Source organism: Ursus americanus, chromosome 18 (genome assembly GCF_024610735.1).
Source record: "Ursus americanus isolate L20-20 chromosome 18, mUrsAme1.1.p, whole genome shotgun sequence".
NCBI classification, from domain to species: Eukaryota; Metazoa; Chordata; class Mammalia; order Carnivora; family Ursidae; genus Ursus; species Ursus americanus.
The window spans coordinates 8,104,643-8,132,523 of NC_142144.1; the positions used below are offsets into that span (position 1 = coordinate 8,104,643).

Sequence of the window (27,881 nt, forward strand, 5' to 3'; positions counted from 1 at the left end):
CAGACAGGTCACCAGGTCTCAGGCTGGTGAGCGCTCACTGCCCCGCCACCCGCACCCCAGGGGCACTGATGCTCAGACCCCACCCAGGCATCTTTAGCATTCGAATACAGCTGCAGGTGGGCCCTGGATCTCTTCCAAATCCCTGGACATCCCTGCACTCCGCACAGCTCGGCTAGAGGGAGACACTCTTTCTCTCTTCTCGTGGTGTCCCATCCCTTCCTCCTTTCCTAGGGGGCCTCTTCGGGAATGGACCCAGGGGCTGAACCCACCCCAGCCACCCAGGCCCCAAGCTGTGGCCACAGAGAGGATAAGGCCCTTCCGGAGTGAATGACCAAACAAATATTCTCATTTCTTTAGTTACTCAGGTTGAGCTTTTCGACCCTTCGCCTCTCCTTTACGAGGAAGGATGGAATGGCAGAGGGAGATCTGGAAAAGCTAAGCAGGGCAATGGGGCAATTCAATTAGACTGAACCGTTCTGACCTACCAGGAGGTGACTTCACGGGGTGCAGCCTGAACAGCGTATCACAGAACACCGCTGTGGTCAACTGCACGTGATTTTAAAGAAATCCTTATCGCGACCTCGCGAGGTTAGAAGACGCACTCCTGGTCTTCTCTGCTTCCCACTTGCCCTCCACCTGTCAACTCACCCTGTTGGCCTCCACGTGGTGCAGCCGGAAGGCCTCCCCCGTGCTCTCATTCACCACGTCGAACTGGTGTCGGTAAGCCACACAGATGAGATTGTCACTCTCCTCGGTTGGCCCATCTACTAAGGTCATCACCGCAGGAGAGTCGGACAGACAGATCTCCTGTGTGGTTGATGATGACATGGGAGAAGGGGTCAGGACACGGAGCAGCCATTTTCATATCAACCACCCTCCCCCTCACACCCCCCATCCAGTAGCGGGTTCCACCCCCAGGTTCTACAGAGCCCTTTGCCGGCAGGGAAGGTGGGGACAGGGAAAGAGGGGCAGGGATTGTGCCAGACTCCCCCCTCCCACAACCTGTCCTCAAAACCCACACCTGGCAAAACCAATTCAACAGTCTGGTCCGTATCAGCCCTCAGAGAGTCCGGCCCTGTCCTGTGATTTGATAATAAGAGTAACTTCTAACCTTGTTGAACACTTAACACAGTGCCAGGTGCTGTTCTCACTCGATCCTCAGAACGACCTTGTCCAATAAGCAAGGCTATGATTCTATTTTACAGATGGGAAGACTGAGGCTCAAAGGTCACATGACTTGCCTACATTCGCGTAGTTTATGTGGGTGCAGCCAAGCCTGGAGCGCAGGAAATCTGACTGCAGAGCTGCTCCGCCATGTGGAGGCACACGCTCTACATAAACCATCATTGAGATGCTAATTACTGTAGTAAGACTCACGCCTAATTAGAGCAAGACTTTAACTTGTTTCAACGTCACTGTGATGGCGGTTCTGTCCCCCTAAACTGACTATCGGCAGAAATTGATATGCACAATTCAGGAGGCTTTAACCCTGGCAAAAATAATTGCTCAGCTCACCTACAGGTGAAGTCTGCCCTGGGAGCCAATGTTTGACACAGTTCACACCTAAGGTACCGAAGTTTTTAAGAAGGTAAGAGATGGTAAGAGCAGGAAAGGGACCGCAAGGAGGCTTCTCGCACAAGGTCCCACCCTTACTGGATCTGCCAATCCTACTGGCTCGGGCAGGCAGGGCAGCTTCTTCGCCTCTCCAGCCACCAAAGCCACTGTCATCTGTTGCTAGGATCCTGCGTTAGCCTCTTAGCGGTCTCCTTCTTTCCGCTCGTGCCCCTCACCCCCATGCTCTTCTCTGTCCAGAAGCCAGAAAGATCTTTTCAAAACCTCCCAGTGGCTGCCCCTTCTCACTCAGAGTTGAAGCCCAAATCCTAGCAACGGCCTTCAGGGCTCTCTGACCTCCCTGCCTTGCTCCCTCGGCTCTAGCCACTGTGGCCTCTTGACTGTGCCTCGAACAGGGCCTCGGGTCCTTAACTGGCTGCTCCTTCTGCCTGGAGCCCCCTTTCCCCAGATATCCTCCTCACCTCCTCCCATATTTCTCTTGGATCTCTGCTCAAAGGCAACCTTTTCAGAGAGGGCTTCTGGGGCATCCTTTCCAGAACAGATCCCCCCTCCCTACTCCTTGTCCTCTCCTCCCTCAAGAGAATTAGTTCCTCCTTTACGTCTTCCGGCAACTAGAAGGCCATCTCCATGAGAAGGGAGACTGCTCACGGCTCTATCCCTAGTACTGGGATCGGCCCCAGTAGGTGTCCCCTGGCATGAATGAGCTGGACGGAGTGGAAAAGCCCTGAAGCCTCAGTCCTCTGGGGAAACCAGAGCAGCAGGTGGGGGTCCCCGCCCCCCCCCCTGCTGGGTACTGACCTGCGAGACAACCCCAGTGGGTGACTGACCCTGGGTGGAATGAGAGAGTCCGCCTCCCGACACCTTGGCCAGGAGAGAAGGGATCTGAAGAGCGGACCTACCCGGATGTACTGGAATTCCTCCACAGGGGACTCCGCCAGGGGAGACAGCAGGGAGATGCCGGCCACCCCGCCCGGCTTGGGTTTCCTCGTGATCAGGAGCAGTTTGTTCCGGATGGCGACGACTATCCTCAGCTCTCTGCTGTGGTGAGTGTTAATGGCATACAGGTGGCAGCCTGCGGAGAGACAGAAACGATGCTGAACACGTGACAGGGGCCTGGAAGCGCCCAGGCCTCGACAGTGTGGCAACACCTAAGGACCCTGGAAATTAAGCATAACCCAGGGGAGTGCCTGAGAACGTTGCGGCCACCAGGCAAACGGAGATGTGAAATACAAGTTAGGCTGAGTTTCAGGAAAATTAAGGAAGTCCTATTCCCTGTATTCTAGAGTTTGTGGTCTTAGCTTCACACCCATGACACCATATGAATTAAAGTGACAGGTGCGCGGAGCTCCAGGAACCAGAGGCTACAAGTCTCTCTTCGCAGATTTGTGAACAGAACTCAACTTACCTTCAAGCCTCGTCACGCCAGGCCTAGACTCTCCTCTAGCCCTCCACATGTTGGGCTACCTCTCAGGCTTCTCTCAGGGGAACAGTGATGCTATCTTGGTGATGTTTCCGAGTAAAAACCAAACCAATAAAATCAAATTCCCACGCATTTTTATTTCCAGTGAAATCTGGGCAGTCTGAGGAAAAAAAAGAATTGAACAGAAACCACCAAAATACGAAGACTGCGGTCACCTTTTGTTTTCTCCAGCTTGTTGTCCCTGCAGTCACACTTGCTCTTCACGGCCTGTTTGCCCTCGATGGCCTTGTGCACAGAGCTGAGCCTGAAGACAAAGAGGCGGGCATCTTTCCCTGGTGAGATAAAGAAGGTGCAGGAGGAGATGGCCGGGAAGACCGGAAGAGCGGATTGTGCAGGAAAGCAACTGCTACAGAACTAGGAGTTGAGGTGTTCTAGAACTGGGAAGAAACCCCACACTGCCTCCACCCAACAGTGCAATGAAGGCTGTGCCCCCCACCCTTCCCCCTCACCGACCCCCCTCAGAGAACAAAGGGCCCCCTGGGGACCCTGAGCACAGACCACCCACAAGGCAGTAGCTGGCACGACCCATGCCACTGTGATCCTTGCGGTCGGCCACAGAAGGCTACCTGCTTCCCCCGCTCCCAGAGGACACCACCGGGAAGGGGAGTATCACCTTTGTCTGCTCTGAGGATCAGAAGGTCCAGAGTCTCGAGCACATGCATCTGCTTCACCGGCAGGGTTTTGTCAAACACGGGCACTGATGGAAGGTCATCTGGAAGAGGAGACATGGTTCCCAGAACTGAACCCAGCCCACGCTATAAAACGTGCCTGTGAGTGGTCCTGGACCCCAGTTCTCTCCAGGCAAAGAACGTCAGCTTCTAGAGCGTTCGTAAGGTCAAACACTATTCTCTCAGCCCACGGAGAAGGACTGACATTCCTTCCTCTCTATTGGAAGCAGAGCAGCAGGGCCTAGAAACCATATTCTTTTCTTCAGTATTCATCAAAGAAAACGCATCATCTCTCCATCCCAGTTTTTACTGGCGGTGTACCAAATGGTGGAACAGCAAGTTAAAAAAAAAGAAAAAAAAAGCTCAGTCACTTCTCTTAAGTATTTTCTTATTTTTATGTAATGTTTGAAATTACATCACTTCTTAGATTATTTTGTGTATCTCTCCAGAAAGCAAAATTAAAATTTCCTTTTGTATTTGAAACAAATAGAAACACACCCTATTCCATGCCTGGATCCGTATCAACAAGAGTTTACCTCTACATTTTCAGTATCTCTCCACAGAGGAATATGAAATCTCCTTTTCAGACAAAAATAAGAGAAAGGTAGACTAAGTTGCCCAAATAACAGGAAAAGCTAATTGTAATGAAAACATTCAGAAAAAGGTCAGGTAAATGGATGACGGAAGACACGGCAATGATATATGTAGGATTTGTTGTTAAGTTTACTTATTGGGAATTTAAATTGCTAGAAAATACCTTGTTCCTGGGGGTCCCCAGGACAGAGAGGGCCAAAAGAAATATTAAGCCTCTTTCATAAGCAAAGGGTCTGTTCTGAGCTTGACGTAGAATCATCGCAAGGCAAAGAGGTCCTGGGATGGTGTAGACATTTCAGGCTGGATAAGTGGCGTATTCTGTATCGGTGTTTGACATTTCGGTCTTCAAGTGCTCTGTTGTGAGTCTGATTTTGTTTCTTTGGCTACAATTTAGGTGCATGGGGCCCTGAGGGTCTTGGCTCTTCTAGAAATCTGTCTGGTTGGTTCATTCCTCCCTGGATGGTGAGAGCAGAGCTTTCATTGTCTGGACAGGGTTGATAACTGCTTCACAGGGGAGGGCTCTCCTGCTCCTTGCAGGCCTGTGCAGGCTCTGGATTTGTGGGAGCACAGAGCCTGCTAAGCTTTTGTTAGACAGAGGGCTTTGCTCTACCTGCCCTACATTTATTGCTGCAAATGTAAATTCTATGCTAGCCCATCAAACCACTCTCCCTCCTCTACCCCAGGCCTCCATCAGAGTAACTGATTCTCAGGCTTTGTGCTTCTGTTGGGGGCAGACCTGAATTTTCAAAACATGGGATGATCACGCCAACACCCATCGTCGTACCTGACTATATAACTATGGTTATTTCATTTTTTTTTTTTTAAGATTTCTTTGTTTATTCGGCAGAGATAGAGACAGCCAGCGAGAGAGAGAACACAAGCAGGGGGAGTGGGAGAGGAAGAAGCAGGCTCATAGCAGAGGAGCCTGATGTGGGGCTCGATCCCATAACGCCGGGATCACGCCTTGAGCTGAAGGCAGACGCTTAACCGCTTAACCGCTGTGCCACCCAGGCGCCCCTGCTTATTTCATTTTTAAAAATATTCATTTATTTGAGAGAGAGAGAGAGAGAGAGAGAGAGAGAGAGAGAGAATGCAAGTGGGAAGAGGGGCAGAGGGAGAGGAGAAGCAGACTCCATGCTGAGCAGGCAGCCTGACACGGGGCTCGATCCCACCACCCTGAGATCATGACCCTGAGATCATGACCTGAGCCGGAGCCCTGAGTTGGATGCTTAACCGACTGAGCCACCCAGGCGCCCTGTTATTTCATTTTGTGAACAGCAGCTAACATACACGGAAGATATCCTGCGTGCCAGGCCTCAGAGCTAAGCATTTCACGTGTTATTAACTGAAATGCCCCAATGACCCTCTTACGTAGGAACTTCTGATACTCCCATTTAACAGACGAGGACCTCAGGCTCAGAGGTGCTAATAACTTGTCCAGCGTCACGTCTTGAACATGTGGAACCCAGGTCCGTGTGGGGACGAAGCCTGGACTCTTAGCCTAAAAGCAGCACCGCACCCCCGTGGATGGATGGGGCCACCGTACAACCGTAAGGAATACTCATAAACAACAGAAGCGCTTCGTTTGACATTTAAGACAGAGGGCTACTGTGTAGCAGCCCACCTGTGTACAGAATAAATTAGCATTTATTCTCCATCAAATCTTTCTCAGGTGGCTGAACGGGTTTACATGCGGCACAGGAAGGGGGAGGAAGCAAGGATCTGAGGAAGTGACACGTGACTTTAATGACTCCTTCGTAGCAGTGTTTTCCTTCTTGTAATCTCTTTATGAAGCAGTGATCTTTTAGAGCTGGCTTTTCTATGCAAACCCAAAACAAATGCTCATGGCATCTTCCATCCGCACTTAGTCTCCCTTCAAAGTAGCTTTTGCTACACTTAGAATACAAAGGATCTTGAGTTTTAATAATGACCTTGACAGAAGCAGACTCTCAAGGGGGTAGGTCGAATGAAATTAGGCAGATGCTAATGGGATACAGTGGAACCCGGTCACTCATGGAAACGATTCATAATGTGATTAAGTATCGACAAGAAAAAGGTAAACAAAGAAATAATAAGAGCATTCTGGCTTCAAAGCACAATGAGGAATACAAAGAAAGCCCTAAGGGTTATTCTCTTCTTACACAAGCAGATAGGGTAGCAGAGCTGCAAACCCAGGGAAAGAAAACAATAATCTGAGAAGTAAATCCAAGCTCGTGGGGGTTGTACATGGCTACCACCTGTGTCAGACGACTTCCCTCAAGTTGGAAGAAAAGAATTTCCTGGCACATCACGGGAATCCTTGTATTTAACACTTCCATTAAATTTTAGATCCATAAATATGAAAACTTCAGAAGGGGACTTGGTAATCTTGGTTTGGATTTTACATTTAAAAAAAACAGAAGCAACGCAAATAGAATTGTGTTGTTGTTCAGACAAGCCCTACAAAGAGCCATTATAAAGCATATTTTCTCGTTCCTAAAAAGAACAAACAGCTAGAATATAACTTCCTTTCGTTCAAAACATTTCTCATAATTATTTTCCCAGGACTGTATTTTTTCGAACCCTGTGTTAAGGTAAAGACAATAATACGGGTAGGGTTTAATTTGATTTTAATAAAATGTAGTTGGTTTAGTGACCAGAGTGCTGGATTAGGAATCACCTCTGGGTTCCAGATTCAGATGGGCCACTAACCAGCTGTGTGATCTTGGGCAAGACACATCATTTCTTTCGTTTCTTCATCCATAAAATGAAGAGATGAGACTAAAGGTCTAAAGTCTAAAGTTTTATTTTTAAATAAATTATTTTATTTGGTTACATTTTGGCAAAAATCTATGGACTTTGTTACCTTTCTAGCGCATTCACAGGGATATCCTAAATATAGTAACTGTTGTTTACTAAGTTACTACTGTGTGCCAGACACTGACCTAAGCACTGAGCATGGGTACTCATAATCTCTACAATCCCTTCCTGGAGTTATGCTCATCATTCCCATTTTGTTTATTTTGTCTGTTTTCATTATTGTAAACTAGTTTTCAGCCGCTTAAAAAACTGCCCCCTCTTCAGAGAAATCTGAAGCTCACAGAGGTTCAGTTTTCTTCCAGATCACAAAGATTCTCTAATTGTTCTGTGGTTTCTAAAATTATTTAATTTAAATTCTCAACTTGTAAATTTTAGATTATCTGCCTTTTAGTAAATAAATAGGTTATATATACAATTATATATGTGTGTATATATATAAATATACATACATTTAAATAATTATGTTATGGACACACGATGGAAACATACATCAAAAGTAACAGATGAAGTCAGAAATAAGTCCATTATAAGCCTGGTCTGCCTTTCTTGTTTCCCCACAGAAGCTACCTACTTCCACTTCCCAAGGGCCCGACGCATCGCAGGCACTTAGGAAACACACTGACCGGGTTGGAAGAGGAAGTGAAGGTTGTGGCCAAGGATGGGACGATGTCACAGTTTTAGGCCATTATGTCACTCTCAGTGGTGGAGTTTAGGAATTTCATAAAACATCAGTATGGTAACCGAGACTGGGCAGCCTGCGTCTGTGCCGTAGAGAATGTGTCTGTGGAAGACACTGTCTCTATGCCTACGCCTCCCTCTGAAGCCCCAGGAGACGACTTGCTACCAGTGTTTAGACCCTTTATCATTCATCAGGAGTCTGGAAAAATCCAAAGGGGCCTCCTCCTGGAAGGGACCACATAGTCCTCGAGTCTAAATGAAATCCCCATCTGAAGGGGAAGTCTCTCTACAGCATTCTTGCCAAGGGCATGTCCCACTGCTGGCTCATCTGCGGTGACAGGGAACAGACCACCTCCCCAGGCACACTGATTGTCAAAAAGTGTGACTTTATATTAAGTTGAAATCTGTCTTCCCATCAAATCCTTCTCTTTTTATATGCAACAAAACCGGGTTATCTAAGATTCTTATTTGTTTTGGACACCAAATACTTTCTGAATCAGAAGTCTTAAAAAAGGGGGGGGGGCATATCCCTGAGATAGGAGCTCCAAATAACAAGGGTGTCCTTGTTGATTTAAGGTAAAATGTTAGAATCATGATAAGTATTGGCCAAAACGGAGATTCTCTGTGCGGGTCATTTGACGTCCACGGACTAATCGGATTTGGGGAAGGCATGAACCTGTCAGGCACGACTCACCCTCCGGCTTGCTCGTTCAGAAAATACTCCCTCTGCTTGTCCTGAAAAGAAGGGGTTAATTTTGTAAGGAAGGGAAACTCTGCTAACCTCACTGCTGAGGACACATTTATTTAGAGAGCTGACGGGCTGTCACTCATCTTAGAAGTCCCACCATTACACGAACGAAGACATTTGAAGGAGCAGCTACTCACTAACCATCCACAAGCAAGACGCCAGCATCAGTGGAAACCAGCAGGGCCTGACCCCAGGGATCCGCACACACGGCTTCATGAGGGAAATTACTGCAGAAACACTGGGGCTCCCAAGGCTGCAAGGCAACAAAAGCATGGGGAAGTAAGTGCGCCAGAAGGAATACCCCGAGGCCCTAGGATGGAAATGTACAGAACGCCACTGGCGACCGCAACTCAGGAAGCTAAAGGGGCCTGCACTCAGTTTCTTTTTTCTTTTCTTTTTTCTCTTCTTTCTCTTTTCTTTCTTTTGCTTCCTTTCCTTTCCTTTCCTTTCCTTTCCTTTCCTATCTTTCATTTTATTTTTAAGTAATCTTTACACCCAACATGGGGCACGAACTCATGACACCAAGATCGAGAGTTGCACATTCCACCAACTGAGCCAGCCAGGAGACCCTCAGTTACCTTTCTTAGGAAGAAAAGTCTCCTTTCAAATACATATGCAGTAGGAAAAGAGGGAAGTCACACGTTTCTGGCACCATGACCTGTCTCCATATGTAATAATCTTCCTTGGAGACAACAAAGCATTGGTAATGTCTTCTAAGCAAATATTTTTCCTTAATATCTGAAGTTGGACCAGTTGCTGCCTATTTTTTACAGACTTCACATGAGCTCATCACCAAAGGAAGACCCACGTAGCTCTCCAAAAAAGTCAGATTTGTGTTGCTGAGTCAGTAAAATCATTAAGTCATGCACAATGCAAGAAGTTGATACAGCCTTAACATAAAAATGCTTATTGACTCACTTAAGGCTACAAAATCTTAGAGAAAAAAATAACATGTTTGTAAGAATATGGAAGGTGCTGCCTGAAACCTACTCATGCTCCCCGCACGATGTATTCATACCACCTGAACTCTTCCCCTAGGTCTTACGGTTGGTTCCGGAATCAGGGTTAGCCCTCCCTTACGGCTGCCCCCGAGCTGCGTGGGATGCCTGGAGCCAGTAGCCTTGGCCTCAAAGGACAAAGACGTTTTTGGAATTCTCAGGGACAAGTCAAAGTTTTACATTTGCACCTTTACTCTCAATCAGACGTGCCCCCTGGGGGTGGTACAAGACCCTGTGTGCACATGAGTGTGTATGCACATGGGTGTGTGTGTGTGTGCACTGGGTGAGTGAGTCCATGTTTGCCTACTGAAAGTAGAAGGGGTGGCGATGAGGTCACCTTCCCTGGTGTCATCTGGGATGAGGGTAAATACTGTGTGTATTACTGCTCTCTTAGAAACGTGTGCTGTCCCTTTAAGAAACTCACAAGCCTCAAAAGAAATCTTCTAATCGCTAAGATGAGGCTCAGGCCCTTCTGGAAAGATCACACAAAGAATCTGAAGACATTTTACAACCTGGAAAGGGCTACACAAGTGCAGGCCATTAATTGGAATGGCATTTCCCTAAGATGATGTCTGGAAATTCTGACTTTGTGACTTATAGTGGGAGGATATCAAGAAGCAAAACCACTATAAATGCCAACTGGGAGAGAGACACAGACATCTGAGCATTAGGTAACACCAAGACATAAAAACCGACTTTTCATAACAAAATGTTCTCTGAATTTAGAACACTTATGCAGAATACAGGTTCTTAACCCAGAAGATCTGAGGGTCCTAGAGGATCCATAGAGAGCTTCAGGAGGGGTGTGAAGCCCTGAAATTGTATTCAAAATGTTGTGTACAAGTGCCACCTGTACATTTTTATGGGCTTGTGTGTTTGGGGGGGTGTCCGCTGCTTTCCTGGGTTCTCTAGGGGCCAGGGACTCCAGGTCGCCTGAGGACATCACGTAGGAAGTGTCAGCTATAGAAACTCAGACCTGGTCTCACAGAGGCTCCACTCTGAGGACTGATGGCATTTGCCACTGCATTGGACTCCCTTCTGCCATGTGAGCGGCTTGGTGCAGACTCTGCAGGGCAAGGATGTGGCCTAAGTGTAGGACTCCTTGCTGGAGCCTCTGAGAACGTTAACACAGCGCATGAACTGACGGATGCCTAGGAGGTTGACAAAGCCTTTTCTTTGGAAATAAAACACTCTGGGAGCAGCATGTGGGACTCTGGCCTCTGCGGAGGCAGCTGCGTGGAAGTCCGTGAGGGCCTCTAGGTCAGTGTTTCTCCAAGGAAGGCCTGTGGCCCAATAGTAGGTTCTGAATGGATAGAAAAAATGGAAGTTCTTTCTTTGCTCTTCACTGGTGAACAAGTTACATTTCCACAGACTTTCATTTTTATGTATGCCTAAGATCTTCTTACCAAGAAGGTTACTAAATCCTGCTAGAATTTGGCATTTATAGAGCTTTTGGCAACACTGCGAATTCTACCATTCACACGAACGAGCCGATAGTGGGAATTTATGCAACCTTTGGAAAAGATGCTTTGCCATCAGTCTGGTCTAAATTGGTTGTGGTTTTCTAGCATCAGTTGTATTTGAGCTCATCATTTCCCTGAAACCAGACTTTGAAGTGTATAGGTTCCGTAAGTCAGACACAAAGCATTTATACCTTTATCACTAGAGTAAATGCATTCGTAATTCTTTTGCTTTTATAACGGACACTTCTCTAGCGACGCACTGTCTGTGGGTTTGTTCCTTTTAACTAACTTTCACGTATTTGGAACACAGACATCATCAGGGACATAGAGATTTGTTTTACGATACAAAATCATGCAAATAGTAAGTTCCTATGCAACCAGTTTAGTGTTTCCTCTTCCTGATTACCACCTAGTTTTTTTTTCCCAAGGAAAGTGGGAACGAGAAGTAGATACATAGGCCACATAATTTCTTGGGTAACTGAATGAAGCAGTGGTTTCTCAGCTGTGGTCCTCTGACCAATGGCATCAGTATCGCCCGGGAACTCGTTAGAAATGCTGATTCTCAGGGCTCACCCCAGACCTACTGAATCAGAAATTCAAAAGGGGTGATTGTCATACACACAAAAGCTTGAGAAACACAGCCCTCGAGCTTTGTGGCGTGTGTCCAGGCACCCCACGAGAACTTGTCAGAAATGCACCACCGTGACTCCTCCACAGAGCCGTAGAATCAGAACGTGCACCTGGTCGGGACGTCCGTACAGGCGATCTGCAGCACACGTGGCTTGAGGAGCCCTGCTCGGCCCGCCTGCCTGACCGGGGCTGCTCCCGAAGCTTGCTCCACTTCAGCACGCAAAAGCACATGCATACTCCGGAAACTGGGGGCTCTCCCTAAATGCTACTCAACTTCCTCTGGGACTTTCCCTGGGGACCCTGCAACAGCCAAGCCCGTCTCCCTCCTGTCCCACAAATCTCTGTCGAAGAATTGTGATAACGTCACTGACAAAAAAGGTCATTCACAGATGAACTTAAGAGTATCATCGACTCACCTCTTTTTTACAGATCCCCGAAGCCACCAAGCTTGACGGAGCATCCCCTCTCACAATGGATTTCAGTTTTAGTGCCTTACAGAACAGAGATCTCTTTTAAAGTTTGTTACCAGGCAGTGAAAGAACAGCAGGCTCGACAATTGTGATTTGAAAAACATTTTTTTTAATAAAACAGGAGTAATTTTAGACTAAAGTTTCAGGTTCCCACACTGCCCTCTCATTGAAGCCAAGGAATGCAGCCTACTGACAACGTCCCAGCCCAAACGACCCCATCCTGTCATTTCAACTCATCAGTAGCTCAGTGCAGTGATTCCTACACGGGGAGGCTGAAAACATTCCCCAGTCCCTCCTCAAATTTGATGACTCAATCTCGGGAAGCAGAGTCCGGGTGCCTTTGAACAAGGACCCGCATCGGAGAGCCCCTGTCACACTGCACCTGTGTGGCGCAAAGTTACTTTTGCCCCTAAGCTTTCCTGGGTCACCCTGCTTGGTTCTCTCCTTTGGGTCGGAATCTGAGCCGCAGCTGGCAGCCCTCCTCCTTCTCCATGATGTGACAACGGATCAAGACAGAAAGCTGTGTCACCTCCCAGAACTGAGCCATAGGAACATCACGTGGGAGTGAGGAAAGCGGGAGAGATGTCCTCCGAAATCTGGAATAAGATGCTAGGTGGGAGGCGCCTAACTCTGAGGATTGCGCCCAAGCAGCAGGGTGGGAACTTGGGGCCTGGAGGACAGCACCCCTCTGGGCTTACTTCTGCCAGGGGAGTTCGAGGTGCTTTTCCTACACGGGCTCCTCACTCTTCAGAAAACCCCCAGGAAGGAGGCAAACGGTACGTGCTCCCCTTACAAGAGGGAGCCCCGCCTGGGCCTCACGGCCTCCTACTTGGAGGAAGCAGCACTCCCTCTTCGGCAGAAGGCTTTGCTCCCACTCCCACCCGCAGAGAACCCCGCTTGCGCAGTTATCAAAACCCTCACTCGTGGTTTCCACAGTAACCTTAAGAGGAATCACAGAGCTCCCACGGGAGTGCGCAGACAGGAAATTGCTCGCAGGCAGGCCATCTGGTGTGGATGGGGCTCACAACTGCACATTTTGCCAAAGAGGCTTCTGAAGAAAACCTACCTGTCCTATTCGAACAAACTCTGCCTGGCGGGCCTCCTCTTTCTTCCGTGCGGACTTGGGCGACTCTGGTAAGACGTCACTAAAAGATCGTCTATTGAGCATGTTCTAGAAAAGAAAAACAAGTTACGCGTTCCAAAATTGGTTGTTGAGTCTCATCCTGTGGCTTCTCCTAATGCACAGACCTATTTGTCCAAATGCTATTTCAACTTTCTATACCCGGTCACTCTAGAAGCATCCATGGAGCGTCACTCATGGGCCAGGGTCTGTGCTAGATGCCGGGGGTAGAAGGCCAACAGCTGGAGAGCCGGTGCTTTGGAATCAGGCACCCCAGCAGCTCCAGGGCTTACTAGCTTCCAACAGCGTGATGGAGCCGCCACCCTGCACAGCTCCAGGGACGCTGTTCGCACAGAGCGCCCCCCTCCCCGGAACAAGGCATACGGAATTCTATGTGACCCGTACCTCTGGAGCCATGCGACTCCGTGGCCCTTGCGGTAACAATGGGCAAGTGAGTTAACTTTGGAGTCTAGGCGTCTTTGCATGGCTAATACCCATCTCCTAGGCGTGTGATGAAGACTACACGAGGGGGTGCGTGCAAGGCGCTGGGCACACGCTCAGTAAATGACAGTTCTCTCCCAGGGTATAGTCCGAGAACGTGCACACTCCTTCAGTCAGCAAGTCCTGACCGCACGCCCACTACTCCGGCACATGTGGGGGGTGTGAAACACAGTCCCTGTCCTCGTGGAGCACAGTCTAATGGCCAGAAAGACTGAGGAACTGATTACACGATTGGCACATGGGAGAATGTCTATGAAGGGGACATACATACAGTATTGGAGAGCATCTAACAGGGGGACTTGGGTTCATCTGGGGGCTGGGGAAGGCCTGCCTCAGACAGCCATGCTGCAGCTAGGACCTGAGGGGCACTGTGTCCGTATCTCGCCACCCTCTCTGCACCCCTCCCTGACTTTAGGGGAAAAAAAGGAATGGACAGATTAGCGATTATGGCTTGCTCTTTAGTGCCCTGGGGTTAGTCTGGCCTAATCCCTGCGAGTAGTTAGGGTGTACCCGCCAGCCGGAAATCAAGGGGTACCCTATAAAATGGTGGTGGTCACTGTGCCCAAGGGAAAGGACCATATGAGCACCAGCTCATTATGATAGTTTTCATCTCTGCATGTAAGCACCTGACACCCAACTCCCCATTTATTTACAAGCATCACTGGTAGTGCCTTCTGCTGGAGTTTAGGGATGCAAGGAGTCTAGGGGAGTCTCTCTACTTGTTCTGTGCTTCCCCGTCAAAGGCAGGAGATGCTTCTGAACAGCAATGCTTTCACTCTGCATTAAGAGCCCATGGCATCTGGTGACCTCACACTGAGTCTGGAGGCCTCCAAGGAGCCCGGGTGCCCCTCAAGGCACTGAGGCGGCGCTGGGTCTCATCAGTGTGGAGATACCTTCAGCCTAGGAAGCGTCTGGCACAAAGCAAATCTGCAGGAAGTGTAAATGCTTGTTTCAGGTGCCCAAAAATGGGGCTAGCCAGTAAATCCCCAGATATCCTTAAAAATCTCCCAGTCTCTCTCCAAAATTCCCACTCTTGCCTATCCATCAGCTCTGTGGCTCTGGTAATGTTGAGTAGTACCACCAAGGACAGCCACCCCAAAAAAGCACTCGTCAATGCTCCGGGGATTGCTGACTGACACCCATGCCCCCAGCCTGCACTTCCATTTCCGCGGGCCTGTGATTTCTGAAAATCACTTTCCTGCATATGGACATTCAACACTCTCTCGTGGCAACAATGAAAGAACGAACGTCAGCCCTGTGGCCACAGCCTGGCATTAACAGCAGAGATGGAGATGACTCCCATGCTCTGCTAACCAGGACTCATCGCTAGGGCTTAGTTCTCCACTCAAACCCATGAGAAGGGAAGAAGACCACGGACCCAGGGTTACCTTATGCAAATCTGGCATCAAATCCTGGTATAAAGATCGAATCAACATATCCAGAGTACGCCGACGTTTCTGGGCAAATGTTGGGGTTTCCAAAGTGGCTTTTTCACCATTAATTACTAAAATAAATCAAGTTATACAGGGAGTTACAAAAATTAACATGCTATTGAAGGATGTCCTTCTCAAGGAAACTCCCCACAGTGAATGCTATCCACTTCCCTAATACTGGTATTACCAGTGACAAGACCTTTCCTTCATGGAATAATGCTTAAAAACTCTCTAAATTTCTCTATACAAACCCAGAGTCCACAGGTATACCTGTCTTACCTTTCCTGTTGGACTGTAAGCTTCCCGAGCAGAGGGTATATCTAATTACTTGAAGACCCAGTACATACCCAACCTGACCCCATCCACCATTCCTTCCTCCCATCCATCCATCCATCCATCCATCCATCCATCCATCCATCCACCCACCTACCCAACCATCTAAACACACCCCTCCAACACATGGGCCAAACTACCAGGATGCCAGTCAACAGGATTAAACATATATTCGTTACATTTTGTTAAGAAAAGTAACAATTGCCTAACAAAGTACTAGGATCCTTACCCTAATGGAAGTTTCTTCTGGAAAAAAAAAAGCTGGTGGTTAGTGGACTGCAGACACCAAGAGTCAGTAAAGTGGACTGTGCAGCTCCACATTAGAGCACGGGACAGAAAGTGGGCCTTAGGGGTTTGGAGCTTGAAGTCAAGGGTTTGAACCCCAGCTGCGCTGCCACACACTCTTAAGTAAATTATTTAGCTTCTTGGGGCCTCATTTTTCACTCTGTAAAATGGATATAACCATATCTCCTTATACGGTCATTGTAAGAATTTAAATGATGTAATACATACAAAGAGTTGGTACCATAGCAGGCATATCAAACGGAATAAATATGAACTGTTACTCTGCTCACAGGAAGGGCCAAAGGAAGGACAGTGCTCACAGACTGAAAAATGAACTTCTTGGGCTCAGGCATTTCCTAGATAGGATCTGAGTGCTGGGGGCAAACTGGGCTTGTTTGTGGCAAGACATCTCTTCAGGAATTTCAACTGCATGCCTTTAAGGCATGCCTACTATCTTCTCTAATTCTGTGACTGGGAATTTTTTGTTTGAGGATATTTTCTCCTTAGTACTCCAGGGCGCGGGGGGGAGGGGGGGATCCTTTAAAATGACCCGTTTCAGCCAAATAAGGGGGAAAGGTCAAAAATTTAGTTGGAATGCCATTTCCTGTTATCGTGGAGTTTCCTGCTTGGCCTTCTTCCTCCCTCCTGCTGCATCCACTTTGAATTCAAAGACACTTTGGATCCCTTGGCTTCTACCTTTTCTCTCAGTCCAGCAACCCCTCCTGGTCCATCCTGGCCCCAAGCTCCATCCCTTCAACACCCCCTCTTCACAGCCCATAGCCTGGGTTCTTCCACTATATTGACTGTTCATGTTTTCAACTGTAGATCGAGCCTTCGCTTCATTCCACCCAAGCGTCCGGGGGTGGGGGGGGGCTGCTCCAAGTCCTCTGCTGACTGGCTCCATTTAAATCAGCAGGTACACTAGGAGGCTGGGTTCTGAGGTTGTGAGTCGGCTTTAATCGTGATTCAAGGACTCCATGCCTGCAGGGGCCACTTCCCTGCTATAGGCTCTCTGCAAAGACTGCTTACTTCCGGACCCCTGCCCCCACCACTTCCAAGACCCTCCCCATTTCTAGCTGCTAAACCGGCTCTCTGTTGCTGGCTCTTTGTTTCAGGTCTGTTTCTTGTTCTTCACCTGATCCTCTGGAATGAAACACTTGAACCTCCCCCCCCCCATTTTAAGATACAGGCAATTTCACATACAATTTCGGATCTCTGTCTTGTTTGGAAAACTTGGACTATCTGGTAGCACCGGGCGCATGCTCCTGAATGGGGTTTGCAAGCTGAACTTGCAGCTGTAATAACCAAGGGCTGCTCTGGGGAGGGATGCAGCCAAGCTCTTGTGGTTCAGAAGATGGGGGCACAGGGTCAGGTATTTGGGTATTACTGGTGGAGCTAAAATGTATACTCACCAGCTGGCGAAGCCTGGATGGTCAGGTTCTGCACTGTCACACCCATATTCTCTCTGTTGGTCTGTCTTCTCCTCCTCCCCCCACAGTAGCTAACAACTCCCCTTTCCCTAAGTACATACCCACATAACCACCCTTTGTCCCACCTGCTTCCCACTCTCCGACAAAGACACAGATACACACATAGCCAGAGATTCAGAAATGGCTATAGCAGAACCCTGGGCAGCAAGGCAAATTTGAGGCCCCCTGTATCATGAGCAGGTGAGAGTAGATAAACTTCAAGGCAGGTGGGCAGCGTAGTAGGTACAGACTGGGACACAGGAGCAGACCTACATAAACAACCAGAAAACTGCATATTTCACATGAAGAATTAACAGAACGTGGAATGGGATCAATGCTTAAACGATGAGATTTTTCTTATACGGCATCCTCCAAGAATCTGAAGAAATGTATTCTGATGTAGAACAAGTTGCAAAAAATTTCAAAATAGAAACTTACATTTCACTAGCAAAAAGTCCCTGAATTCCTGGTGGTCTGTAAACACCGGTGGGGATGGTAAGGGGGGGCCAAAGAGTGGTACGCTTTCTTCTGAAAATATTTTCAGCCTATGTAGAGAACATTTCAGAATTATTTGGTTTTTCTTCAAAGATCACTAATATTCAGACCTTAAAATTGTTCAGTTGCCTATGTGATATGTCAAGAATATTCATTCCATAGGAGGAGTGCCGTCTCTAGGCTGCCAGAGGCTCAGCCACTATGCAGCTCTCCCATGAGCGTTAGGGTAGAGGTTAAGTCTTTCTGCATCCTTCTTGGTCCAACCTACCAAGCTGTGGGCAAGGTCAGGAACCCTGGGAATAATAGCAAAGGCCACCATTGAGCACCCTGCGTATACCAGGCAGCATACTTGGTATTTTAAGACATAGCATCAACCAATTCTCATCAACCTGCCCAGGTAGTAGCATTACCTTCATTCTGTCCTATGGATGAGGTCTGCAACTCTGAGAAGTAAACTTTTTTCTTTTCAAAACCACAAAGTTAATAAGTGACAGGGCTGGGATTCCAACCCAAATCTTTTTGGCTCAAAGTTCATGCTCTTTTCACAACATCATGATACCCTTTTAACAGATTCATTTTTGAGAACAGAGGGATACATGGGCCAGGACGTAGCCTAGGAAAGGGGGTACTCTAGTCAAGACCAAATATGGCAAATTTGTGCCCATTTTAGAGTATAATACAATTCCAAACTGACACTGACCCTTGGGTCTGTTGCACAGGGAAACACTATATGGAACAAGCTTTTCCCAAAGAGATGACGGCTTTGAAGAAAGTTCTACTGGGTGAGGACACTCTTGTCGAACTGGTCAACAAACACGTGCATCCAGAGTCATCAAATGAATGCCAAATTCACAAGTAAACGTGAGAATGAGAACAAGCAACTGAGAGGAAGTCATCACCTACCTGTAATTGTCATTTTGTTGATCATACCTCACTAAGGCAAAAATATCTGTGGTGATGGTTAAGGAAATTAATCAACAACCCCAACGCTCACTGTCAATGGCTTGTGCCTTGAACGCCCTTGTGCGGAATCATCCCAGACCTGCACGTTGTGCTCAGGGCATCTGTCACTCTTAGGTTGAAATAGAGCCTTGACGTCTTTAAAAGAGTCCGCTCAGGAAGACAGAAGCTCAACTCTATGTGCTCATCCTTTGGGAAAAGAGTTTAGTCTCTCAGTCTGTCAGAAAAGCAATATAAATACGGCTATTTTGCAGGTAAGCAGCCAAGAAAGCAAAGAGAGCAATTCCTTTGCTTGCAAATACAAAACATCCCAATATGAAATTAGACATACATTTCCTCTCACCCAGTTTGAAAATAAAAGCAATTTAAATGTTTCCACCGCACACCTTCCCCTCACCTTCTGGCTTTGATGGACAAAACAAACCAAAACAAACCAATGCGGCTGGTGGCAGCCTCTCAGCAGAATCTCCTTGTCTCGTGTCAGGTGCGCGGAGTCTAAAATGGTTCCATGCTTTGTCCAGCTTTCTTGCTCCTGTTCCGCCTCCTCCCCTGCCAGCTCCCACCCTCGGCTTTCCTCTGCTAGGGCTAAAAGGCCATCGGTCCCTCAAAGCGTTTCCATTCCTGGACTCAGAGGAAAGAATCTGCATTAACTCTCTGCCTGCCCCTTTCCAGAAACAAATGTGTCAAGCCCCAAATCTAGAAGTTACAACGCAAGGAAATTCTAAAAATGATGACTACCTCTTGGTCGCTTAAAGAGCCACCTCCCTCGCCCCCCTGCATGGTACCTGGAGAAAACTTCTATTTTACAAGTACAACTGCTGCAGGAAAGGGGAAATAGTGGCCCTAAATCCCAGTGAATGGAACAAGATATCACTTGACGAGCAGGGATGGCAGCAAAAACCACTATCATTGAAGGGTAGGTGCATCTGTGTTTTCTTCCCTGCTCTCCTGGAAGAAATGTGGCCGTTCCCCGCTTTTCAAAACTTACACACTGTATTGTTAGGTTATAGTAAACAAGTCAAATCATGCAGAGCCATCTACTTCCAGATGCGACAGGTCACAGTGGTCCTTCTCCCAACATTTTTACTGGAGTCTCCAGGGAACATGAATAGCTAGACCAGAACTTATTCTGAAAATGCCTATTAGCTGAATTTCATTTACTATGTACAACCTGCGGAAGTACCACCTTTGGGTCTCATGTTGTGGCCCGTGACCCAAAGCAACAGGGCCATGATGGCGTCTGTTGGGCTGGCCAAGCTCATGTCCTGGGTCTATCTGACTGAGCTGAGCTTGGACATTACAGAGAATTTCAGCAGGACTCTGCCAGCAGTATAAGCTAAGCAGAAGGAAAAGCGAATAGAAATATGATTGATTCCATCATCTCTTAAATTTCAGGAGGTGGGAATGCACTAGTTATCTCCAGGGTTTAGAATCAACAAAGAAACATTATTTTGGCTCTTTATTTTAACTGGCAAATTTTTATTTAACTAAATTTAACTGAATTCTAATAACTTCAGTTCAATTCAAATTTTTATTTAAAGTAGATTTCTCAGAGGGTTCACTACCTATGATTCTAGTTCATTTACTACTGATGGATCGTAGGGAGTTTCCCTTACTTCAAAGACTACCCAAGGAAAGGAAAGATATTCTAGAAGCCAAGAATTCTCTAAGAATGAATCCATCCATTATTCCAATGGATGGAGAAAGATGGGGGCAGAATTACCCCAAGGGAAAAATCCCGAATGGTGGCTCTAAAAATCTAGCAATGCAAAACAACTACGACAAGCAAGTCAACTGTCAGATTTGTGCTGAGAGTCGTTTTAGTGCCATGAGGCTGACCAACAGCTCACTAAACTCATTCACAAAGGTCCAGGATACGTGTAAAGTGGGAGCGGATCATGGAAGGCTTAAAGGCAGGAGAAGGCTCCTCTCCCTCCTGGAACACAATGGTGACGATGTCATTTCCAATGTGGCGCTTCCTCTCCACCTGGACGTAAGCATAAGTAACATCACCAAGGAGGTCACTCAAACACGGCAGATTCACAGGGTTAAAACACTACCACAATACGGCAAACCACGATGATCACGGAGCCCTATACTTCCGCCATCTTAGACTTCTTACCTCCCGTGTTTTACCAGCCCCACGTCCGGGCTCTCCTATCCATCTCCTCCGCTCCCTGCCCAATGCAGATCTGCGTCTCCTCTTGTCTCCCCTTCTGCAGCAGCCTCCTAACTCGCCTCCTTGCCTCCACTTTCTCCCATTTTGCTGTTCTAATTGTGTCCACCTTCACTCTGACTTCATCTCCCTAGCCTGGCATTCAAGGCCCCCAGACAAGAGGCATTGCGTCAGAATTCCCTGGGGATGGGGCTCAAACATGAATATGTTTATAAAGGCCTTAGCTGGTTCTGAAAGATGCGCTTGGTGAGGACAATGGGCTTACCTAATCTGACCTCAGCTGACCTTTCAAAAATGATCTCCTAGATCTGTGGTCAGCACATTTTTTTCTCTGCAGGGCCAGACAGTACCTAGTTTCAGCTTTGCAGAGCATACTGCTGGTTTACAACCAGGAGTTCTGCTGTCATCGTACAAAAGCAGCTACGGGCAATACATAAATGGCTAGGTGTGGCTGTGTTCCAATAACACTTTCTTTAACAAAACAGGCAGTATGTGAGATTTAGCCCACGCTCCATGGTTTGCCAAGCCCTGTCCGAGACCTTTGCTTAACTGGCCAAACAGAATGATTCACTGTCCGTGGATCCCCGATGTGTCCCCTCTTCTAGACTGTAAGCCCCCGGAGAACAGGATCCCTGTCTGATTCATACTCGATATTATTCCCTTTTTGCAAATGCAAATGCAGAAATGAAGGTGTAGAGATGTTCTAATAACTTCAATTCAACTTAACTCAGAAAGTCACTATTTTTGGCACTGACTTCTTAGCTGCGACACCGAAAGCACCCCCAGCAAAAGGAAAAATGAGATAAACTGGACTACCTCAAGACTGAAAGCTTTTGTGCATTAAAGGGCACTACTGACAAGAACGGGAGAAGGACTTTGCAGACCACGTATCTGATAAGGGGTCATACCCAGAATATCTAAAGCGCGGCTGCAACTCAACAACAACAAGCCAAGTAACCTGATTAAAACACGGGCACCGGAGGTGAATAAACATTTCTCCAAAGACGATGTGATAAATGCATGAAAAGATGCTCCAAACTGCTGATCAAAGCCGCAGTGAGCCGCCACTTCACACCCATTAGGAGAGCTATTCCAAAATAAAACAAAACCATGAAAATACAAAAAGCCCGGTAATAACAAGTGCTGTCGAGGATGTGGGGAAAGTGGAACTCTCACGCGTGGCTGGTGGGAATGCAGAATGGGGCGGCTGCTGTGGAGAAGGGTATGCTGGCTCCCCAAACATTTAAACACAGGGCTACCACATGACCCAGCAATTCCTCTGAGATAAGAAACTCCGCAGGAGAGTCGGAGTTCAGTTTTGGACCTGTTAGGCTTGAGGTGTCTAGCCCAGGAAGGTGTTGAGAGGAAGGCTGCACACCTGGGTCTGGACTTCTGGAGGGAGGTCTGGCCGGACAAGGAAATTTAGGTGGCATAGAAAAGCTCTCTAAAGCCCTGAGACAGGGGGAGATCACTGAGGGAATGAATGGGTAGGAGGGGGAGACGAGAGGGCCAAGAACCGTGCCCTGGGCCAGGCAAAGCTCCCCCACGTGCGCCAAGATCGTAGAGCTAGTTCTGGCCGAGCTAGAACTGGGCCCAGACAGGCGGTTCCCAGAGACTGTGCTTTCACCCGGTACTAGATGCCGCCCTCAGGCCCTGGAGCTGGGGGACAGGCGATGTTAATCGGGGGGGACATCACAGGGTGTTTGGAGGAAGGTGAGGTCCCAGAGAGGCATATATCAACACCCCCCCCCCCCATTAAGGTTTGGTTCAGCGACAGAGAAGAGAGGTGGAGCCTACAAACTCTGTGAGAATTGGCTTCTTTATGTCAGATTTGGGATATGGCTCAGACCGTTCCACTCATGTTCTAGATGTTAGGAGGTCAATGAGCACCAAGATTTTATGAGCCAGGCTGGCCTCTGTCTTTCTGTCTGTTACGCTGAGCCCCGAGGTACGGAGAGGGGCTCACGGTCAGGGGTCCTTCTCTGCTCTGCCCTGCCGGGGACACTGAAGGTTCACTAGCGTCCTGCGTTTGTCTCTCTGCCCACCTGAACGATCTCCCGGTGACAGAGACAGCCGGTGCCGGGCCAGCGGAGGGCCCAAGCGCTACACACAGAGACACCCAAGATGTTAAGAACACCAGGGTCCATCGGGGGACGTTTCACTGCTGACCTTAACAAACGGACAGCCCCTCAAAGAGATAAGGTTAACGACTTCGGAGTTGGGCAAAGGTTGAGCTGTCACATTCTTTCCTCCTGCCTCTCTGGCTAATGCCCCATCTGTCACGAGACATGGGCAGTTTTGGTGATTGTACAGGGCTGAAAAGGTCGGAGTGGGAGGAGGAGGAGGATTGTAAAACATTTCCGTGGAAGTTCTGTGATGTTACTGTTGAGCTGTAAGGGGTCAATACCATTTATGATGACTGGGAAGGTCAGCTCGGCCCCTCTTCTGCCCATGATCCTAAGATCCCAAGAGATCCAGCTCCTGTGGTAATTTAGGTGGTCTCTGCCGTGCAAAGGAGGACGCCTTGCAGGAAGTGACCTCAGCCACTAAGCAGTCTTCCTGGGCCGGGGCACCTCCTGTTTCCACCTGACTTTTCCCAGAGCGAGCTCTCTACAACCAGAACAAGCTTACAGACTCCGGTGGGTCCCCACTGCCTGCAGGACAAACCCGCCAACTCCATACTCCAGGCCCCGAACCGTCCAACGGGGCCACCTTCTCCTGCCCCTCCCTGCCACATCCCCGAAGCACCTTGATCTCTCACGACTGGAACGCCGCATCTTAGCGCGCTGGTCGGCATTGTGTCCTTCCCCCTTACCGAAGTCTTATTGAAATAAGAATTATAGGGTGCTCAGAGAAAAAGCCTTCTTGGCCCCTCACGTTCCCTCTTTAGGTTCCCGTTTCTCGCAAATCTTTGCTGGCCCACTGTCCATTCATGTTTGTGGTATTTATTCAAACAGATGCCTTCAATGTATAAAAAAGGGATAAGAAACTAATAAAAAGTTAAGTGGAACCCCCCCCCAATCCTTCAAAAACCAGCAGCATGTATCTTTGTTAGGTCTGAATTCCCACAAGTTGGAAAGTTTTCTCCTGGAAATGGCCAGTCTCTGGGGTAAGTGAGGAGTGTCTCAGGTAGGTTTTCCCCCAACATGACACGGCGCGTGAGGACACAGCAGGCGTTAACCACCTGCGTTCACCTGAAACATGCCTGCCAACCATCGCTCACGGTCTGCTTATTTCAATTCCTGGGGAGTCTCTGGTGAGATACCAGGCACATGGGGAGAAGTCACACAGCGAAGGCAACACCCATGCAAAGCAGTTTCTTGAGTTTATAAAACCACACTCACGCATGCAAATATGTACACACGTTCACACACAGCCACGCATGGGCACTGTTATCGCCGATCCTTTATCTAAGGGGACAGCATCCATGAGGATGGTTCTTCCCGAGGCTGCTGAGAGTCCAGATATACAGACTGTAAACGATATCCCTACATTGGTACCCGAGGTTCAGCTCGTATACGAACACACACAGTTTCTAATCCTATGAAATCAGAGCGACAATGTTTTCTCCACATTTCGGTCACTATTTGACGGTTTGCATCTTCTCAAAGAGCCTGTGTTCACACGTACCTGCTGTTTGTTCTCTTTGGAATATGGCAACATGGTGGAAACGTGGAACATGATCTCATGCCCTTGGTATACAGTATAAACTGACTGTATCCCTGTGGTGTCATCTGGAAGATACAAACACGCATTTAGTAGGTGCAGAGAATTCTGAGACTCTGAGGAAATAAAGGCTTTATTTGCAGGCTAGGTGAATACAGCATACAGTTAGTACATTCCCAAAGATCATTCTGGATTATCCACCTGAGCGGAAACCACGGAATGGCTCACTTTCCAACTGATACAAGGCTCCTGCCCACATGGAGAGCCCTCTTCCTCCCCGCTCTGAGCTCGCTTGCTATCTGATTCACATAGAAGGCTGGGCTAAAAAGGAGAATGCTCTCGAATTCCTTGCCTTCCAGGTATTCCTGGTGTACAGGACAAAATTAACACAAGATGACGTCCAAATAATTATCATGTCCATAAAACAAAGCAAGTACGCTCCCTGGCAGGTGGTATGGCGGCTGAACGCATGGGCTCTGGAGTGAGGCAGACCTTTTGACGAGTCACCACACCTTTCTTGGAGCCTCAGTTTCTTAATTTGAAAATGGGGATAAAATTAGTATCTAACTCCTAGGGATGTGTACAAGATTCTATTTGTAAAGTGCTTGGCAGGGTGCCCGGCCAGAGCGGGGGTCAGTGGATGGTGGTTGTGACGGTGACAGAGAGGCTGAGTATTGGCAATGGGGCTGGTGACCTTGCAAGCCTTGCAAGCTCACCACGTGCTCATGCACCTTGCTGGACCGTTCCCCACACTGCGGCTAGCAAGTTCGGCTCCAAGGTGCAATCTCATCCCACCACACTGCTACTTAAATCCGTTCATGACATCCGATTCCATTTGCCATAAAATCCAAAATTATTCATGTGATCTCAAACTCCTTGTGGGATTGCCCCTTTCTCTTCTCCGGTCCCTCTGCCATAAAGATGTTCTCTTAGTTTCTAGAACATATCAGGTTCTCTCCCGACTCAGGGACTTCATAAATGTTCTCTCACTTAGAATTCTCTTCCCCCCTCAGGACTCCGATTACTGTTTCTCATCATTCCCTCGGGGAAGCCTTCTCTTATCCCCCAGATTAGACAAAACGCTCCCATGGCACTCTGTACTTTTGTTGTTGTTGTTGTTTCTCCAAGTTACTAAGGTATTTGGTAATTATCTGTGTAATGTCTGTGCTATCCCCTGGACTATAAGCTCCTAGAAAGGCAGGGACCATGGTGGTTTATCCGCTGCTACGTCCCGGGAGCCTCGCACAGCCCCGGCACACAGAGGCGCTCGACAGTAAGTATTCACGGGCAGACCATGGTCTGCCACACCGAGGGACTGGGAGCGCTGACTTGGTCTTGCAAAACTCAATGGAGCCCCCAAATGTGCCCAGCCACCCTGCATCAGACTGGGTGTGAAGCCCTTCTCATCCCTCCCAGTCCATCCCTGCCCCCAGCTTGGGTTTAAATCCAAATACAGATCAGACCGGCTGCTAGAAGTTATACAAATGACAACAGAAGAGATCGGGAAGCGAGCTTACTTTTGGTGTCCAGACCGCCGCGGTAGCCTGTCCAGCCCTTTAGGGTGATTTTGTCACCCAGAAGATTTAAAAATTTTTGAAAAGCGTCACTTCCAATTTCTGTAGGAAGAGGTAAAGTGTGAAGAAAGTACAGAATCAGCACGTCTTCATTTCCTAACTGCACTGCAATCCCTCGAACATGAGCGAGGAGGCTCTGTAGATGTGTGTGGTGGGCGAACAGAACAGAGAGGTCACGCTTCCTTCCCGGAGACCACGCAGGAGATGCCACGGTTCCCAGGACTCCGAGGACAGGACAAGCACAGAACCAGACTGACCCACCTTCCTGCTGCCACACTGGGATCACAAGGGTTTAGTACTGCTGAACGAAAACACTGTTACTGCTTCTATTGATAATGAACATATCTAACGTGAAAGGTGCAAGAACAGGAAAACGGCACCATTTGATCATTCTCCCAACCATAAAAATCAGAGAAAGACCTTCCTCCGCTACCGGGACTAGGATGTAGAACTGAATTCTTCACATCCCACGTTATTATCCGGTTAGACTCCCTCTCTGGCGCCAGTGCCTGGTACAAGTTTGGTGACCAATAAATATTTGTTGAAGGAGTGAAACTGGGCAACATCTGCCCTACAAAGTTTACTCGAAAATTTACTGTACAATCCCATAGAGCAACTGGCTGTTTCTTTGTGTTAAGGACTCCGACTCAACAGGTAAGTTCCGTTTGGACCGTCAAAACAGCAACGAGGCAGAACAGGGTGTCAGCACAAATTAGGGGACACTTACCATTACTGAGCATCTCATCATCTGTGAGCTGCCCGTCTTTGGCAAAGAGAACCCCAAACTTGAAATTCACAGAGCCCTTACAAGAAGACAACAAAAGGTGTTGAATGTAAACTTTATCATCAGAACATATACAGTTACAAGGTGTGCTGTTCGTTAGAAAAACCTCAGGGACCAGGATGGACATTTGAGGCATCATTTCCTCTCCTCCGTCTCAACTTTGACCAATATTAACAAGATCATTCCTTTATTTCTATAGGTTTTGATAGCTTACGGTTGAAACTCTTTGTTTTTGTGTGAGTTAATTAATTTGTAACTTCATTACTAACGGCTTCTGCAGGATGCCGGGTCCATTCTGTGGCAAACCACCGCTCAAAGAGCCAGCAGGAGCGCACAGGTCTGGTGCCATGTTCTGATCAGTTAACACAGGAGAGCTCAGTATAATTCAAAACTGAACACAACAATCTTCAGCTGATATCCTGTGGGGTCTTAGCAACAGACATGGAAAATGTAGGCAATTTATTCTAAAAGCCTGTTTTCTCCAATTCTTAAAGATATTTAATCTCAAGAAGTCACAAAACAGATGTGTGGGGGAGAGGGAAGAAAATCAAGAAGTAGCTAGTACAAATGTTCACTCTACTACCCTTGACTTTACTTTTTATTTTTTTTTTAAGATTTTATTTATTTGACAGAGAGAGAGACAGCCAGTGAGAGAGGGAACACAAGCAGGGGGAGTGGGAGAGGGAGAAGCAGGCTTCCCGCTGAGCAGGGAGCCCGATGCAGGGCTCAATCCCAGGACCCCGGGATCATGACCTGAGCCGAAGGCAGACGCTTAACGACTGAGCCACCCAGGCGCCCCTACCCTCGACTTTAAACACTGGATTAAAATCTGCTCCTGTGGGGATAATAAATACCAAATGCAAGATGATAGGTTCTGTAGGAAGAGAGAGGAAAGATATTAGGTAGCTCAACAGTACTTTCAATATTTTTTTCCTTAAGCTGGATAACCAGTTTATAGGTCTTCATAATATTATTCTCCATTTTT

The 27,881-nt window shown here is 47.8% G+C and overlaps 1 protein-coding gene across 1 annotated transcript in view; it reads right to left on the bottom strand.

Moving 5' to 3' along the window:
• The window catches only part of GARNL3 (GTPase activating Rap/RanGAP domain like 3), a 141,901-nt gene that overhangs the window by 21,742 nt on the left and 92,278 nt on the right, over positions 1-27,881 (bottom strand). Inside the window, exons 10-23 of the mRNA XM_045790907.2 lie at positions 26,840-26,915; positions 26,056-26,154; positions 24,503-24,606; positions 20,575-20,683; positions 18,640-18,685; positions 17,680-17,786; positions 15,110-15,225; positions 13,167-13,271; positions 12,047-12,121; positions 8,681-8,792; positions 3,666-3,764; positions 3,208-3,324; positions 2,472-2,644; positions 649-807 (exon numbers count right to left, since the gene is read on the bottom strand). Of these exons, the coding sequence (XP_045646863.1) occupies positions 649-807; positions 2,472-2,644; positions 3,208-3,324; positions 3,666-3,764; positions 8,681-8,792; positions 12,047-12,121; positions 13,167-13,271; positions 15,110-15,225; positions 17,680-17,786; positions 18,640-18,685; positions 20,575-20,683; positions 24,503-24,606; positions 26,056-26,154; positions 26,840-26,915 (1,497 nt within the window). The remainder of the gene's footprint in view (positions 1-648; positions 808-2,471; positions 2,645-3,207; positions 3,325-3,665; positions 3,765-8,680; positions 8,793-12,046; positions 12,122-13,166; positions 13,272-15,109; positions 15,226-17,679; positions 17,787-18,639; positions 18,686-20,574; positions 20,684-24,502; positions 24,607-26,055; positions 26,155-26,839; positions 26,916-27,881) is intronic.